Source organism: Passer montanus, unplaced genomic scaffold (assembly GCF_014805655.1).
Source record: "Passer montanus isolate IOZ18808 unplaced genomic scaffold, ASM1480565v1 scaffold21, whole genome shotgun sequence".
NCBI classification, from domain to species: domain Eukaryota; kingdom Metazoa; phylum Chordata; class Aves; order Passeriformes; family Passeridae; genus Passer; species Passer montanus.
The window spans coordinates 6803474-6819820 of record NW_024366703.1 but is presented as its reverse complement, the minus strand read 5'-3'; the positions used below and the strand labels follow the sequence as shown (position 1 = coordinate 6819820).

The 16347-nt window shown below is 39.2% G+C and overlaps 1 protein-coding gene across 2 annotated transcripts in view; it reads left to right on the top strand.

Annotated features, from left to right (window-relative positions):
- Window positions 1–16347, top strand: part of SLF2 (SMC5-SMC6 complex localization factor 2) — a 65902-nt gene that overhangs the window by 39591 nt on the left and 9964 nt on the right. Inside the window, exons 3-13 of one of the 2 annotated variants that reach the window (XM_039709245.1) lie at window positions 2229–2272; window positions 2748–2902; window positions 4095–4149; window positions 4842–5962; window positions 9126–9208; window positions 10181–10291; window positions 10565–10732; window positions 12676–12778; window positions 14194–14269; window positions 15545–15686; window positions 16123–16231. In XM_039709245.1, coding sequence (XP_039565179.1) covers window positions 2229–2272; window positions 2748–2902; window positions 4095–4149; window positions 4842–5962; window positions 9126–9208; window positions 10181–10291; window positions 10565–10732; window positions 12676–12778; window positions 14194–14269; window positions 15545–15686; window positions 16123–16231 — 2167 coding nt within the window. Of the gene's footprint in view, window positions 1–2225; window positions 2273–2680; window positions 2903–4094; window positions 4150–4841; window positions 5963–9125; window positions 9209–10180; window positions 10292–10564; window positions 10733–12675; window positions 12779–14193; window positions 14270–15544; window positions 15687–16122; window positions 16232–16347 lie in introns of those variants that run through there. The other variant, XM_039709246.1, reaches the window with a different exon arrangement.

Below are 16347 nucleotides of genomic sequence, written 5' to 3'. Positions count from 1 at the left end.
GTTTAGTTAGGAAAATAGGACAGGTTTGGAAGGATAGGCAGTGTGGAAAGGTCTGATGGCGCAGCTTGAGAGCAGTCCAAGCAAGCACCGGGTGTGTCCTGAGGAATGCGAGGTGGAGAGGGCTTTGCAGGTGAGGCCAGTGTGGAGTGCAAGGAGGTCTGGGCAGACAAACAAATCGGTCAGCAGCAATAATAGTGAATAAACCTGCCTTTAAGGCTTTGTTCTTCTGCTGAACTGAAATACAGGGAGCCTGTGTTGAAATTTTTCTCTTATTTGAAAGTAGCTGAGTGATAGAAGCAGCAAGAGTTGTTAGGCTGCAAGTTGAGCTTCACTTGAGCTACAAAGCTCTGCTGAGTAAGTCAGAGATGGATTATGCTGAACTGAAATACAGGGAGCCTGTGTTGAAATTTTTCTCTTATTTGAAAGTAGCTGAGTGATAGAAGCAGCAAGAGTTGTTAGGCTGCAAGCTGAGCTTCACTTGACTACAAGGCTCTGCTGAGTAAGTCAGAGATGGATTTCAGCAAAACCTGGGGCTAACAACCTGAACATTAACAGTTGTTAGACTAGACAATGTTAATGGCTTAAATATTACTTTAAAATTAATAGCTGGAGTGGACAGCCCATAAATAGTGGTACATGAACAGTAACAACCATATTTACAACATGAGCACAGAACCAACTGAAATTCCCCCTGGAACAGCTGAAGAAGGTGTGAATATGACCACAGAGCACCACTGGGTAGCAAAACAGTGAACCAAGGAAGACTGACAAGACCCCAGACCCTAAAATCACTATTGGTCTGGACCAGTGGGTAGTTTAGATTGCCCAGGGATTTCTGTTTGTTGTCCCTTTTTTGAGGCACCAGGTTAAGCTACCACCAGGTAATTGATTAGTGCCAGTAGACCTGTCTGATGGAGTTGAGAGCCTGGTGTCCAAAATTTAACACTGTTGCTGTAGCATGTGGGAGGAACACACATATTTTTCCTATGTCAAACTGAGCTGGGAGAAGCTGGAGGCAGCCAGTCTCTGACAAGTAGTTTCTTTGCTTTCTTTGGTAAGCCAAACCCAGTTTTGTGCACTCACTGATTCTTGTTACAGGTTACTTTTCACTGAGTTACAGTATCTTCAAATATCACTGCTTGCCAGTATCCTGATTTAGGAAGTATCAGTGCATTATAAACAGCTTTTTGTATTTCTGTAGGTGCTAATAATGCAAAAGCTGTGTCAGAAAATGAAAAAGTGATGGTTACAAGCTTAAAGATTCAAAATTAGATCCAAATTAATTTCATTTTGTACAAGTGAGCAGTGGGTTCTTCTGGCCTAAACTTCAAAAATGGTTACTGAATCTTTGGGGACACAGTCATGTATGGGTACTTGAATATGTTAGCTTAGTTTCTGAAGTAGGTTTTGCCTTGGTTATCACTGTTACTCAGGCAATAACAATGTAACTTTGCCTTGGAAGGTACAGAAAGAAAACAAAACTTGCAACCAACCTCTCCTGTTCTTGCAACAACATGACCAAGTGTTCTCACGTCAATTTTGTTAGAACTTCAGACCCTTCCAAAGCAGGCACTCAGTGCAGCCTTAAGGTCCTTAGCAGGCTGTGTGGAGGAAATGAAGATACCAAGTTCACAGATTCTGATGTATTTTGTTGTTCAAAGTGCACCTTGTTCAGCCAATCTGCCCGTTTTTAGAAGCAGTATTCTTCAGTGGAGAGCACCCTGGTGTTCTCGTGCCCCACTTGTTCTTGCCAGAGAGAAAACCTCTGACTCAAAGGCAGCAGTTACCGTGTGGGTGGCTGTGGCTGCTGCCTCTGTTGGGAGCTGGTGAGATGCTCACTTGGGTGAGCAGCTCAGAGTGCTGGTGGACGTGGGGAGGTTGTTCAATGACACACAAAATGTGCTGGGGAGGTCTCACCCAGCATCCCGGGTGCAGCTGAGGCCAGGACAATTCAGGACAGTTTAGTTTAAGGTGGGAGGGTGGTGAAGTTTTACCAGGATTATAAAGAAAACTGTTTGAGTGAGGAAACTGTTTAACTTCATTAGCCAAGCAGAGTGAAGGCTAGAAAGTGAAGATGATGATGCTTTTTCTGATTTATCAGATATAGGAGCTGCTGGCATTAATGAAAATCTGTAGAAATAATTTACAGTATTTTAATTATGTAACATTCACTGAATGGCCATTTAATTATTGTTCTTTTATAAAGATAAGTTATGTTTTCTCTTCAGAAACCAGTTGATTACGGAGTTCTTCAAGCCAGTTTTAAGTCAAGGTAACTATGCTTTTTTCTAAGTGGAAGACATTTATATGAATTTTAATTATGTAAGCATGCAGAATGATAATTCAATTTCATTCCACAGTGGAGCAGCAACATAATGAGTATAGCTTACCAAATATGTCAAAATGAGCACATTAAAATTTTTTCTAATAATGTAACTGAAAATAACAATTTTCTGTTTAACTTAATTTCTTTAAATAGTGATGTAATTATTATTTCAAGTCCTGTCTCATGCTTAAGCCAGATTGTTTATAACAACTGAAGCTGCCTCTTGGGTCATGTGATTCTTTGCATGGCATTAGCAAAACTGGATGATTAAGTTAATTAATTTTGGATTACATGGGATAGAGAGAGAAAATATCAAGTAATACACTATAATAAGGTTTGTTGTTTTGTTTTTAGGGTTTTTTTTCCCAATATAGTTTTTGTGAATAATTGGTCTTTTATCTCCTACACCATGTCCATAAAGACAGAACTGTGCTGTCCTCACCAGACAAAGGAAATGTAAAAGATGAAGGAATGGGACTGTCAGTCTTATGCACTGAAGGTTTTGAAAGGAATTCACCTTCTCCAAGGAAGGTCAGAAGAAAAAGATGCCAGACCAAACACCAAATGAGTCCTGTGGTAGGTGTCTTTTGGAGAAGAATTGAGGAAAGGACAGTGCAAACATGTCAGAGAATGGCAGAGTGGGCAGGGCCCTGGGTTCATTGTAGCTAAAAGTTGTGATTCAGAAACTCCTCGTTGCTGCAGGATCTCAGGTGCATTTCTTGACCAAAAAGGAAAAGACTGCCTAACCAGAACAGGGAAGAAATGAGAAGTGTCTGGGTTTAAGGAGAGCTCCATTGTCTTATGGAGATAGTTGGGCAGAGAAGAATGACTGCATGGATCTCACAGACTCCAGCTCAGACTCTGACAGATGGGTTTCACCTGCAGAAGCTGATATTTGAAAAGCCTGGCCTGGAAAAATGGCACTGTGAACACCACATCTCTGTGCTCAAGCCAGGTTTCCCCACTGGCCTGCTCTCCTACTGATTCTGCATTTGGGTTGTCACTGGAAGCTCTCTGCAGAGAAAGGGAATGGGAGAAGCAGAAATGGAAACAATCTAAGCCACATCCTGTAAAGCCATTCTAAGGAACAAATGTTTTGTATCAGTTATTCAGGGTGGAAATCACTGACCCATCGTGCATATGAACTTTTAGATTTTTAAAATTTTACACAGTAAGATCAGATTCTTGGTGCTGCCTTTTTCAAATGTAACATGATTTTATGTTCTCTTGCTCTTCCTTTGTAAGTTTTAGGTCATGCTTGGGTAAGCTGGTCCTTAATCATTCTACAGTCAGTGAAAAATCCTGTTTTAAAAGCAGGGGAGATATTCTGGGTAGATGCAAGCATGGAAATGCAATAGAAATTGTAACTTGAAATTGTATTTTGTAGCAAAAGATGCCTTTATCTTAAATGCCTTATCTTGTGTTTTCTTACAATGTAGCTTAGTGAGCAGACTGGCAAATTTCTTCTATTTAGAAGTTGCAGTTAAGAGCAGTTCAGGTTTATGCATTTAAGCCACAGTATTTGGATAGAGATGGGAGTGGTCCTATTGCAAATGTAGTATTTAATTGCAGGTCACTTTTAATCTGAAGTTAAAAATATAGAATTTGGTTCTGGAGAGATCTTTGCAGCTGTGTTTAAAATTTGTCTTGAAATAAGGTCCGTTAACATGTTTCTGGGGTTGTGTGGAACTAACTCTGTGCTAGGTTCAACACTGTTTTTTAAAAGTATACAATTAACTTTTTTCCCTCTCTCTGTCTTTGTTTTTAGGGAAATGGATGTCCTGTAAGAAAATTGCCTTTTGGTTCAAGGGAGATTGCCCCAGGTATGAGCATTGCTGTTAATATAGAATTAATTAATCAAATTCATCACTTCATGTCTATTTTTAATGGCTTTTTTTCTTGAAATTGTTTTCTATTTTCTTTTACTAAAAAAATAATTGCTACTGAATAGTCAATATTATTTCTAATATATGGCAAGTTTTAATAGCTTCAAAAGTAATTTAGGATTTTAGTGTGAAATGTGTTGATTGTGACTGAATTAGGATTTGTGATATGTCATTGTCTTAAAACTTTGATCCCAGATTTTGGTTTTTTTTATGGTTTCTCTTGTGTTTTGGATAATCCACACTTTCTGTGGTGGTTAATAAATTGTGCCTTTTCGTTTAATCCAGAAAAAATATTCTTGTTGAACCAACCACTAAAGTTGAGATGGTTTTTTGGTTTTGGTTTTTGACCTTTTTTAACCACATAATTTTGTTCTGTGGTAGAATGGAATCTAAAAAGCTTGAGGTAGGTCAGTAGGAAGATAAACTTTAAAAAGAAAAATAAAGGGGGTCTTTGGCTGTGGAAACTCAGACTGTTTGCTGCTCTAGTCCTAGTTGACTTAAAAACAGAAGTTAATTTTTAAAATGGAAAGCTGTTACATGTTTATTTTTTAAGACAATTAGCATTATTATTTTGATTTTTTTTTTTTACTTGATAATGATGTTTTATCTTTTTCTCCAACACTTTATAGATGACCCATCTCAACTAAGGCTAACACAGGTTTTAGAACATGAGACATCTCCACATGCATTTAGAACATCATCTGAGATGGCCTCTGGTGCACCAAAGAGCCCTTCACACTTCCTTAAGTTGTCCTTTGGGCTATCCAAACCAAGAGACTCTTCTGGGAAAAGAAAACACTCTGCCATGGGTGTGGATGCAGATAGTCCAGAGCAATCTGAAGTGAACGACCCTGATTTTAGTAGACCATCAAAATGCAAAAATTGGAGGTGTGGCTTTGTAAAAAACATCTTTTTGAAGTCTCCTCATGATGATGTTCTGCAACTCAAGGAGCCTGCTGCCCTGTCTAGACATGATTTGACTCTTTCAGAGGAATTCCTCAACTCGAGCAATGAAAAGGAGAAAAATAATTACTCCACTGTAGGTTTGTCACCTTCATATTCTGCTCACAGTCCTGCTAAAAATAACCACATTTCTGTTGTGGATACCAAAGAGAATCAATTGCAGCTGGCTAACTCGTGCTTTTCCTTGGAAAAGTCCCTTCCTTTTTCTCAGGAAAAAAGTACTGTGTTGCCTTCTCCCCACCACTTAACACAAACAAAAGGCATGAAATCCCCTCTCCAGGTTGCTGGCTTATCTCAGGTATTGGATTTTAGGAAAGAGCAAGATAAAAGACCAGAAAGACATGAACGGAATAAAGGATGCAGTGTTCAACCCAGCTACAGTTTTTCAAATACAGTCCCTGAGATTTCTGAAAATACTTCTGATTCCTGTAGAATGGAAATCTCTGGCACACTTGGACTGTCCCCAGAGGCTGGCAAAGGTGTTCCCCCTTCATTGCCTTTGGAAGAGCCTTTTGTGGACAGCAGCCACGAGTCTTCACAATCCTCACAAGAACTGGAAGTTAAAAGGAACTCTACACACAAATCCAAGCTGAGCAGAAAATGGCAAAGCAGCTCTGAGAGCGAAGATGACATTTTGGAATCCATTCTAGATGAGGATGATGAAGAAGAAGCATTAATGCCACTGCAAAGAATGCTTAGTTCAAGTCTCAAACCACAGGCAAAAACCCTGGAAGACTCCTTTGACAATGCTTCTCAGGACACTGTAACTCCATTACTTAAGCTTCATGTAAGTTGGCTAAAAAACAGAAAAACACATTATTTCAAGTATTCTTTTACAGATGTTATTTGCAAGAAAAATAATACAGAATTTAACAGAGTGCAAGGCCCAGTGGGTGCTAGGTTATTATCCCATATTTCAAAATTTAGGAGAATGAAATTTTATATAGTAGTTATATACCACCAAAACACAGATGGTGGCCCAGTTAATGGAGACATCTTGTACTCAAAAAGAAAATTGCTTCCAACCTCACCTGTTCCATCTGCAGCTTGTTCAGGTGGGCCACAGAACTAATTTCTGCTATTCAGCTCAGTTTTATAAACAAATGACAAGCTGCTCCAGCAGCTGAGATGTCCAGTAATCTTCTAGTACCTATTCAGTCAGGATGTGTGTGACTGATTGGTAACAGTTAGTTTACATTAATTTTAGTCAAAAATGTACAAACACTCAGCCACCTCTTGCTGATTCTCGTTATTATCCCATTAAAGCTATAGCAGAGTATAATGAGATAGCACATAATCAGCTTTATGTTGTGTTTTTATGATTTTCTCCCTTATTCATAATGCATGATATTTCAGAATTATTTGCCTGCAAAACTGCTTACTTGGCTTAAGGTCCTGTGCTGCTGTACAGTTACAGTGTGGTTGGAGCAGGGATGTGCTTGTTACTTTGCTTGTTCTGGGAATGGCTGAAAGATGGTCTGTGCAGCCAGATTGATTTAGCTCTGTCCCTTCTGGTTGGTTTTAGGAGTTCTGTTTTTGCTATTTCACCCTCCCAAAGGCAGGAGGCTACGTTTAGAAAATGTGTGCAGTCTAATGTTTTTATTTTCCTGGTCAGGTGAGGTTTTGATGAGCTGAAATTAACTGGAGGAAACTGATGTAGACATTTAGAGATCTGTGTGCTAGACTCCAGTCATATACCCTTGCCACAGTCTGTGATTGGCAGAGATCTGGGTATGAGTAAGTGTGGTGTTTTCTTTGAGGTTCTATTTAATGGAAATTGGAAGTACTTTAGGATTTCAAAAAGCTGGATGAATTCTGATCACAAGGCATAGACTATATCTTTGAATCCCTGTGTACAGGATTTTATGGTGATGAATTGGTGTTTTTAAAATTAGCTCATTTGTTCAATAAGAGCTTGTCAAATAGGTAGTGGTTTTGAAGTTTTATTATAAAATGATGTTTTAATAGGGAAGGTCCTGCAGTGGGTCTTAGTGTGGCAGTCCTGACAGTTGGTACAGGTTGGAAATGGCTGTGTTTAAACAGAGATTTCATACTGAGCCTGGCTGGGCTGGAATTAATTTTCTTTATAACAGCTATATGATGCTGTGTGTTTCAGAAAAAACCAGGGTTGATAATAGACCAGTTTTCTACCTATTGTGGAGCACTACTTGCATAGCATCAAGGCTTTGTCTTCTTCCCATGCTGCCCCCACAGAGCAGACAAAAAGCTGGGAGGGAACAGAGCCTGGAAAACAGACCCTGGATGACCAAAGGGATATATTCCATGCCACATAATGTCATGCTCAGCAATCAAAAAACCAGGTGGGGGGATTTGGTCTGGCATGTAGCCATTGCTCAGAGTGTAGCTGGGCATCCCTCTGCTTGTCAGAGGTGCTGAGTGACTGCTTGTGTAGCTTTTTCTTTTCTTGCTTTTGCCTTTTCCCTTACTAAACTGTGGTTATATTGACCCATGAATTCTCTCTCTTTGCTTTTCTTGCTTTTCTTTTCACTGCCCTGCACCACTGGCTGGTGAGATGACCAAGCTGTGTGGCTGGGTCAGCCCATCACTGGTTTCTAGAGTGGAGAACAAACAGCAGAATACCTGTATACACTGCCCTGCACCACTGGCTGGTGAGATGACCAAGCTGTGTGGTGCTTAGCTGCTGGCTGGGTCAGCCCATCACTAGTTTCTAGAGTGGAAAACAAACAGCAGAATACCTGTATGAATTCTCTCTTCTGCCTTCTCCTCTCCTCATGCCTTTCAATCTCTGATAGGGTTTATTTGTTGACTGAGTTACCATCTCCATGAGCAGATGCTGAGCAGCCATAATTATTTATGTGTTCTTATGATTCTGTAATCAAGAGTGTTATAGATCAGACTGGTGTGGTTTCATATGTATTTCACAATCTCAGCCAACATGACTACCTGATTAATGGTTAAGCCTGATAAACACATGCAGCAAATGCTTGTGGGACATGTGTGTGACCACAAAATCTGGCTGGACTGTTCCTGATATAATTAATGGCCAAGTAAGGCAGAACAGTTAAGAACAACCCCAACATTTCCATGACCATGATTTTTGTGTATATCCACGTTCTTCTCTTGTAAGAAAGGATGTATGTGTACATTGGAATAAAGTTTTGATTCCTCGTTTGTTCAACAGTTACTTGACAGATATTAACCAAATATAAAATCAGCTAAGAAGTCTTGCAGATTTCCCACACAAAGACATGCTGCTTGTTACATTTAAGAGATGACAATATCAGGGTGGTGTCAAAAGAGCTGTGCTTTTCCAAAGAATGGAATCATGGCCATAAAAGTTTTCAAATCTGTTATCTGCTACAAGCTGAATAAAAGGCTGGCTACTGAAAACAAAGCCACTAGCAAAATTTGTTAAAATGTTTTGTGTGTTATGTTTATTACCTCCTTAATTTTGTTTTGTATTGGGATTTTGATTGGAAGTTTTGTTTTGTTTGATTAATTTAGAGGTCATTTAGCAAACACTGGAGTTTTGCCCTCTAGGGACTCTGTAAAAGTAAGCAAAAGAACCGAGTAATTTTTGGAGGTTCTTGTCTCATGCACAAGAATGGGGATTCCCAGAGTCTCAGTGGATGATAATAATAGTAGTGTTGTGAGGTAAAAGGTTTCTGATGGTAATGTTCTTGGTGAAGGTCAGCCCCAGACATGCAGAGACTTGCTTCACTGCTCAGATCCACTGTGAAGCAATTATTTCTAAATTAGTCATTGAGAAAGATTTGACCATTATGCAAAATTGTCAAGGGACTGAGAAATCTAAACTGATAATCATCCTGTTTCACAGGGTCTCCTTTAGGTTTATATCTGTGTGTAAAATATTATTAAAATTAGGAGAGATTTCTGTTTTGATTATTGTCTAATGATGAGTTGATGGCTTGTGGTATTTTTTAAATGTCTTGCTATTTCATTTACAGCTTTCTAAGACTCCTGTTATAAGCAAGGTGTCCTATGTGAACAGCTTAGATCATCTCTTGAAGGAGAAAGAAGAATCTAGAAGGTTTGTTTCTTAAAGCTGGTTTGAAAATGCAGGATGATGTTGTAGAAGCTTGGATTTGCCTTGCCTCCCCAGAACTGATGGAGTTTGATTAGCAGCAAGCTAAGCTTTGCCTGCTGGTGCCACCAACATACAACTGAGCTGACAGGACCTACAAGTGTTGCTTAAATGGTAAAAGCTGAATGACAGGCTCCTTCATAGCAACAAGGAATGATTTGTGATACATCTGTTTACCCCTGAAGAGCCAGGCTAAATTTACTGATGCCTTCGTTTTAGGTCACTGAGCCAGCTAGCAGCTGCTGGTCAGGCATGAAATAGAAATATTTATGTAGACTGACTGCACTAGTTTTTTCAAAAGCATTTGCAGCTCAGTATTGGTTGCCAAATTTTGCAGGCTACGGGTGTCTGAGTAGTTACACAGGTCAGTGGACAGAACTAATGAGTATTCTTACAAGAGATCTTTTGGGTAGGAAGTGAAATGTGGTTTATGTGTTAATGGCAAGTGGTGGTGATGAGTCTATGTGTTTAACTGCTTATGTGATTAACTGTTTGGATTAAAGAATTTGACCCTGGTAACCATGGGCTGACTGCCCATGGAGTAGCAGATACTCCCCTAACTAATAGTGTTTAACAAATAAAATACTTGTTTGGTGCTTAGAAAAAGGCAAACACTCAACCACAAGATCGAAAGTTTTGTGTAATTACAAAAACTTTATCAGAGGTTGGTTGAGTATTTGTGTCTGACAAACCAGTGATTGATTGTGCTGTTAGAAATTCATTAGGTTTTGGGAAAAAATCACTTTGTGTCTTGGAATAGCAAGATGCTTGGGTTTTACACAGCTGCAATGCCTCAAATGGTTTTGCTGTTTGTAAACGGCTCCTGACTCCAGGGTTCACATTCAGAGCTTGGGTTTTGTTGACTGTGTTGTAAATATGAAATGGTGATGCTGTGCTCTGCTGCTGCTGTTATTTCAGGTTAGAGGAAATAGCAAAACAGTTACAGGAAGACATAGAAAGAGAGGACAATGCTTCAGATGGAGAAAAAGAGGACAATGCCAGTGGAGATGATCTCTTGGAAGAACACAGGTCCTTGCAACTCCAAAACCAATGGAATCTTGATCTCTGCTTTTCTAACCCTTCTTTTCCCTAACCTCTCTCTGTTTCCAACAATTGTCAATATGTTTAATGAGAACCATATTAAAATTTTTTGGGGTTGGGTGGATTTCCTTGGGTGCAACTGTATTCTAACAATTCAGCTTTCACATAACACTGATGCATTCATGACCTGCAAATAACCTTCTCAAGCAGCAGATAGCTTCTCAGTGTTTGAATTGATAAAAGCAATTTTGAATTTTACAGGGCGTTTATAAAGAGATTTTCAGTAGCAACTTATGTTATACCTGACAAACACCCTGGAGAAGATTTATTTGATTTATCAGCTGCTGGGAAAATCTTCACTCAACATAACCTTGACTTGAGGAATTTTCACTTGGTCCCTCAGAATCGTATAGAATATCTGCTTGTGAAGTAAGAATGCTTTTCACTTTGCTGTGTTTACTTGTACAATTTTCTTGTTATTTTAGCAGTTTTAAGGTATTGTTTAATCTTTGCATGAAAATGAGCTGTCTTACTAAATAGGCAAGACTGGTTCCCCTTCCTTGGAATTTTCCTTTCTGGGTTAGCTTTACAGAACAGTAAATTGTAATTTGAAGCTTCCTTCTTTCCTCCTGTGGAATTCTTGAAAAACCTCTTAAATGAGACATGGGGAAAAACAGCTGTTCTGGCCTCTTCCATATTTCTGCCACACTGGGCTGTCGTTGTTAACCTTACCAGTTTGTGGGAGACAAAAGCAGAAGTGAAATGTTATAGTGAACACAAGCTTAACCATGTGCAGACTGAAAGACTTTGTGGTTACCTGTTTGTGACCTTCTAGTGTTACATATGTCTGCTGAAAGACTTCTGGTGCTTCCGTCCGGGATGGGCCTGCCCCTTGGGGCTCCATCTGAGGATTGCAGAGGTCAGGTTCTCTGCCATCTGTTAGATTCTGTCACTGAGCCACTGTCTGTGTGTACTCAAACAACTGCTCCGTATCCCACAGGCATTTCTGCTCTGTATTTATGAGGCTCTCACACTACAATTAGCTGGACAAATACTTGCCTAATGCCACAAGTGTAAATCCTGAAAATTTCCGGTTATTTCGTTTGGTATTTTATTCCAAACATGCACTGGAGGAACTGAGAGAATTCAGTTACTCAAAGGATTTTATGCACATGTGTATGTGTGGTTGTGGGTGTGAAGAGGAGGAGAGTGACTTTTCATCTCTTGAGGAAGTGGTGTTTGTGATACACTCCTTTGGCTTCAGGCCTTTCTATTAATGCTTTGAATATCACAAGGGTATGAGCTTCAAAAGCATCTTGTGAATCAGTGACTAGAGGAGTGAGGATTAAACTGATCATCCCTTGCAGAAGGCAATTATGATTTAATTGCTTATGCATTCAGCCCAGTTGGCACAGCTGGCACGGACTGGCTGCCCAGCTGGCACATGGAGGTCTTACCAGTCAGGCAGGTAGAGGGGTATGTAGGAGTTAGGACACAGATCTCTCGACAGAGTTACCTGATTTAGCAGATAGAGAGAACAGAGGAGACTAAAGAAGGGTGTGTGGGAAACTGGATATCTTTAATTCAGCTGCTTCTGATGTCCCTAACTTTCTAAAGAAGAATCATAGAATATCCTGAGTTGGAAGGGACCCACAGGGGTCATCAAGTCCAACTCTTAGGGAATGGTCCATATGGGATTTGAGCCCATGAAATTGGTGTTACCAGCACCCTGCTCTGACCAACTGAACTCATCCTGGTGACTAAGGCTCCAGTAATTGTAATAGCAATGGCACACTTTGTTATCCCAAGAGCTACTGTTTGCACCCCACAAATTTGCACAGTGAGATTAGTCTGTGGGATTTTAATTGCACTAGTTTGCCCTCAAGACCCTTTATTTAAAAGGGAATTTTAAAAATTTTGAAAACAATATATTTTCTTTCTTATTCTGAAAATGTTGGTAAAGGTCATTGGACAGTTAAAAATCTTTATTAAATAGTCTCATTGAGCATAGCAGGCTGTCTGTGTAGTCAGGCATAGTGGTTCATAGTCCAATGGTGTAAATCAATGTTTGAAACTATTATTTCCTAATAATGCAGATGTTTCCAGACTGTATAGTATGGCTTTATAGAGGGAAAGATATTTGTTCTAAAGGACACTTGTAAAGTTGATTGCTATTAAAAATCAAGGCTTGATTACTATGACATTTTATATAAGTAACAGTATAAGAATAACATCTGTTTTGCATATTCAGATATTTATTTGCTGTTGATGATGATCTGAGGGGTGAGGAAGTTCATATGTTTTTGTGAAAGTGATGATGCAACCTCTAATCAATTTTTATCCTCTTTCCTTGCCCCATTTTTCTCTTACAGTTCTAGTGTAACACAGCAACTTTTTTTAGTTGTTAATGGCATTCTAAGTTCTGCTTACCGTGATACATTGTGTCCCATACCAATTCTGAAGTGGCTGTTCCAGGTAAGTCTGTGCTTTTCATGCAGTTATCATGACTCTGTGCATGTCTAATATTTTTCCTGGAAGCCAGTTGAAGCAGCTTGTGAATCTGTTCCATTAATAACTTTTAAATCAGATTATTTTTTCCCCCGGATTCTGATTTGTTCTCCCATGTGAAATACTTTGATTGTCACTAGGGGTAAAAGAATTGAGAGGCTTTTCTCCACACTCTGAGTGAATGCAAAGCTGCATGTTCATATATACTACTGCATTGAAAAAGGACACAGTAAGTGAGGAGAGGTGCTGTGGGCCAAATCATGAGCAAATGCTAATCTTATTTCCTTTCACTCTTAGAAAAACAGTACATGCTGCAGTATATAAAAGTGCAAAAGTACCATTTTCTACATATATCATCTTCTAAGTCATCAGTGATACCAGCATTATCAGATACCTTTTCCAAATGAAAATTATCTTATGGCTCAGGAAGAAGCCTGGAGTCATTCACAAAGGAAATGTGGTGACTCTCTCCTTTCAAGATATGCCTCAGTGTCTGAATCACCAGGAATTTACACAGTGCTGTTACTCACAGAAATGCCTCCCTCCAGTCTCCATTCTGTTATTAATTGCCACATTCTAACTGCACCTGAAACAAAAAAGAAATCTGGACCACCTGGGTAATTGCAGCTTCAGTCTGTTGACTGGCTTTCTACGTTTGCCAAAAGCAAAACATTTTGCTTTTCCATGTTCTTCCCTCCAGGCAGTTAAAAAATTGCTTTCCCCCGTTCTGTGAGCTCTGGTGTTCCACTAATAAGGAAGAAGTGTGAGCCAGTTGAGATCACTTACAGAGCAGGAAATGTCCAGCACTTGGGGGAGAAAAAGAAGTTTTTGTTGGGCCAGTGAAGTGCTCCAAGAAACCTGAACTGTACTTCATAGTCATGTTTTTGTAGTTAAGAGTTATGTGAAAAACTAAGAATTCATTGTTTGGATTTAGTATTGCATATGTCCAACTTGTCTGTGACTGGAAAAGGATGTGGTTAACTCTGTTGCCTTCACTCCTGCTCAGGGAGCTCAATTTGATCACAGATACAAATGGGTTCCTAAGGAGTATGTGATACTTTCTATTCTCCTAACCCTCAGAACTTGTTTATAAACCAACATGGGGTTACAGCATTCTGATACTGTAGATAATTAATTTTACAGTATTCATATAATCTTTGCACTGCTTGAAATAATCAGTGTTCACAGTATTCTGTTCTGATTGGTGTATCTTGCTTTAGAAGCTTTGGGGTTAGTTTTTTTGTTTGTTTTTAAATCCGTTACTGATTTTACTCTGCAGGGAAGTTTGGTGTTGTTTTTGTCCTGGTTTTTTTCTAATTAAAAGAAAACTGATGCCATCATGCTGCTTGGTTTTTGATGCATAAATTCTTCTCTCCTCACAGATGATGTCTATTCATTCTGACCATTGTGTTTCCACCAAGATCTTAGACAGATTGATGGAGTTATCACTAAAAAACTGTAAGTATTTGAAGGATGGAAAACTGACCACCTGAGTGGTCACTCTCCTCTCTTCAGTTTAGAAAAGTGTTAGTGAGGAAGCAAAAGGCACTAGTTCTGTTGGGTGACTTTGGATTGAATTTAGGCTCTATTTTTACTAAAGTAATGCTGAACTGCTGGGGGCTGACCTTCACTGAGTGTGTGCATCCTGTGTCACAGTATGGCACACACCTCCAAAGCAGTGCATCCAGTACAGAGCCTTTTCAACTCACTCCTGGTATTTCACAAATAGAATTGACCTGAAGAGAAGCTCAGTCTGCTCAAAAGTTTGCCCTCCTTTCCATGTTTTACTTTGGATGATGTGGACATTTGTAGCTTAAGAATTACAAGATGTTTTTCACATTGTCATTCCCAGCATGTAGCACTTCATGATTTATTTTCCAGATAAATGACAAAAATGAAGTGAATCATACACCTGCACAGAAACACTTTGAAGGATCTGCTTCAGCCCACAGTGCTGCTAATATCTTCTGTGTTTTGTCTTCTTCCTTTGTCTGTACTCAAATATTTCTCCACGACAAGTTTCTTTCTATGTTCCCCATGTCTTCATTCAGATCCATCAAAAGTGACATTCATTTAAGACTACCAGTTGAAATTGTTAAAGTAATGTTGTTCTCTTGAAGTATTTGCTCAGGCCTGTCCAAATTGTACCCTGTATTTTAATTGTTGTTTGAAATCAGAGCTGGTATCAGAGGGAATGTAGCCTCCTTTATTTTATGCCTTGCTGGCATTAGGCTTGATTCTGAATGAACAGTTCAAGATAATGAATGAGCATTCAAACAATTAAGGCTGGGAGTTCCTTGTTTACCACTTCTGTTCCAGAAACCTTGCTTGTTTTCAAATCTTACTTAGCTTCTCTTCTAGTCCCACTGTGATAACACCTTCTTACCTTTGCCTACACAGGCAGTAATTTAGTGTTCTCTTAGACAAAAATATTGCCTTGTTGCTTGTTTTGCTGTTTGTGATGAAAGAGAACTATGACAGAAAATGGGTGCAACTTGAAAGTAATTGACCTGTTATGTAGGCAAGATGTTTCCCTAGTGTAAAATACTGTATTAGACTTTTTTCCTCCCTCCTTGTTCTGAAAATAAGCTTACTGTTTAATGTTCTGACTCCTCTGAGATGAGAGCTGGTAGAATTGATGCAAACTGCTAAGCTTATTTGTTTCCCTTAAAAGGAACTAATGCTAAGAACTAAATTTAAACTAATCCATTGCATGTCTTTTTTTTTTTGTAGCTTCCATCAGTGATGAGCAGCTTAAACCATGGATTCCTTCAATAGCTGATATATCAACTGTTTTTGTCAATATGGGTGTTGGGTTCAGATCTCTCTTTCCATTGCAACATCTTCAACCCCCCTTCACTGAGCATGATATTTTGTAAGTGTTGTCCTTTTGATTTTTTTTTTTTTTGCATAGATTGTGTGAAAGCAAGGTTTTTGCTTAGAATGTAGAATCAGAAATTTATTTCCTTTCCCATACTCTATAAGTTCTTGGCTCAGGTCTTAGTAAGAATAAATAATCCTGGAATTCAAACAATGCCTTCTAGGTAAGGATTCAGCAAACCAGAGCCTTGTCCTTTGTCCTGCATCTTTCCAATGAAGGTTTGCAGGAATACTGGCTAAATAGGTGGGCAAAGTAATTGCCTGCAAGCTGAGTTAGATGTGTGTGTTAGATGCTCTGGAACTGAGGATTATTTTGATTTGAAGGCATTTTGATACACGCAGTTGTTTTTTTTTCTTCAGTTTAATGCCAATAAGCCTTTGTGGGCTTCTGAATTGTTCATTTTTGGCTCAGATTATGTTTCTTCTATTAGAAGTCAGGTGCAGGAATCAGTGAGTCAACAACAGCTAAGAGGAGATGAGGCCACTGCCAGTCCAGCATTGCCCAGTCTACTGGAAAACAACTTAATTAATGTGATTAAGGTGAGAAAACTCCAAGGTTTTTGTGAGTTGGGGTTTTTTTTGTGTTTGTTTTCTTTTGGGAGGCAGGATAGCGTTTGCAATCTAATCCTGAGCATGTGTTTGAGTAGATGCTATCC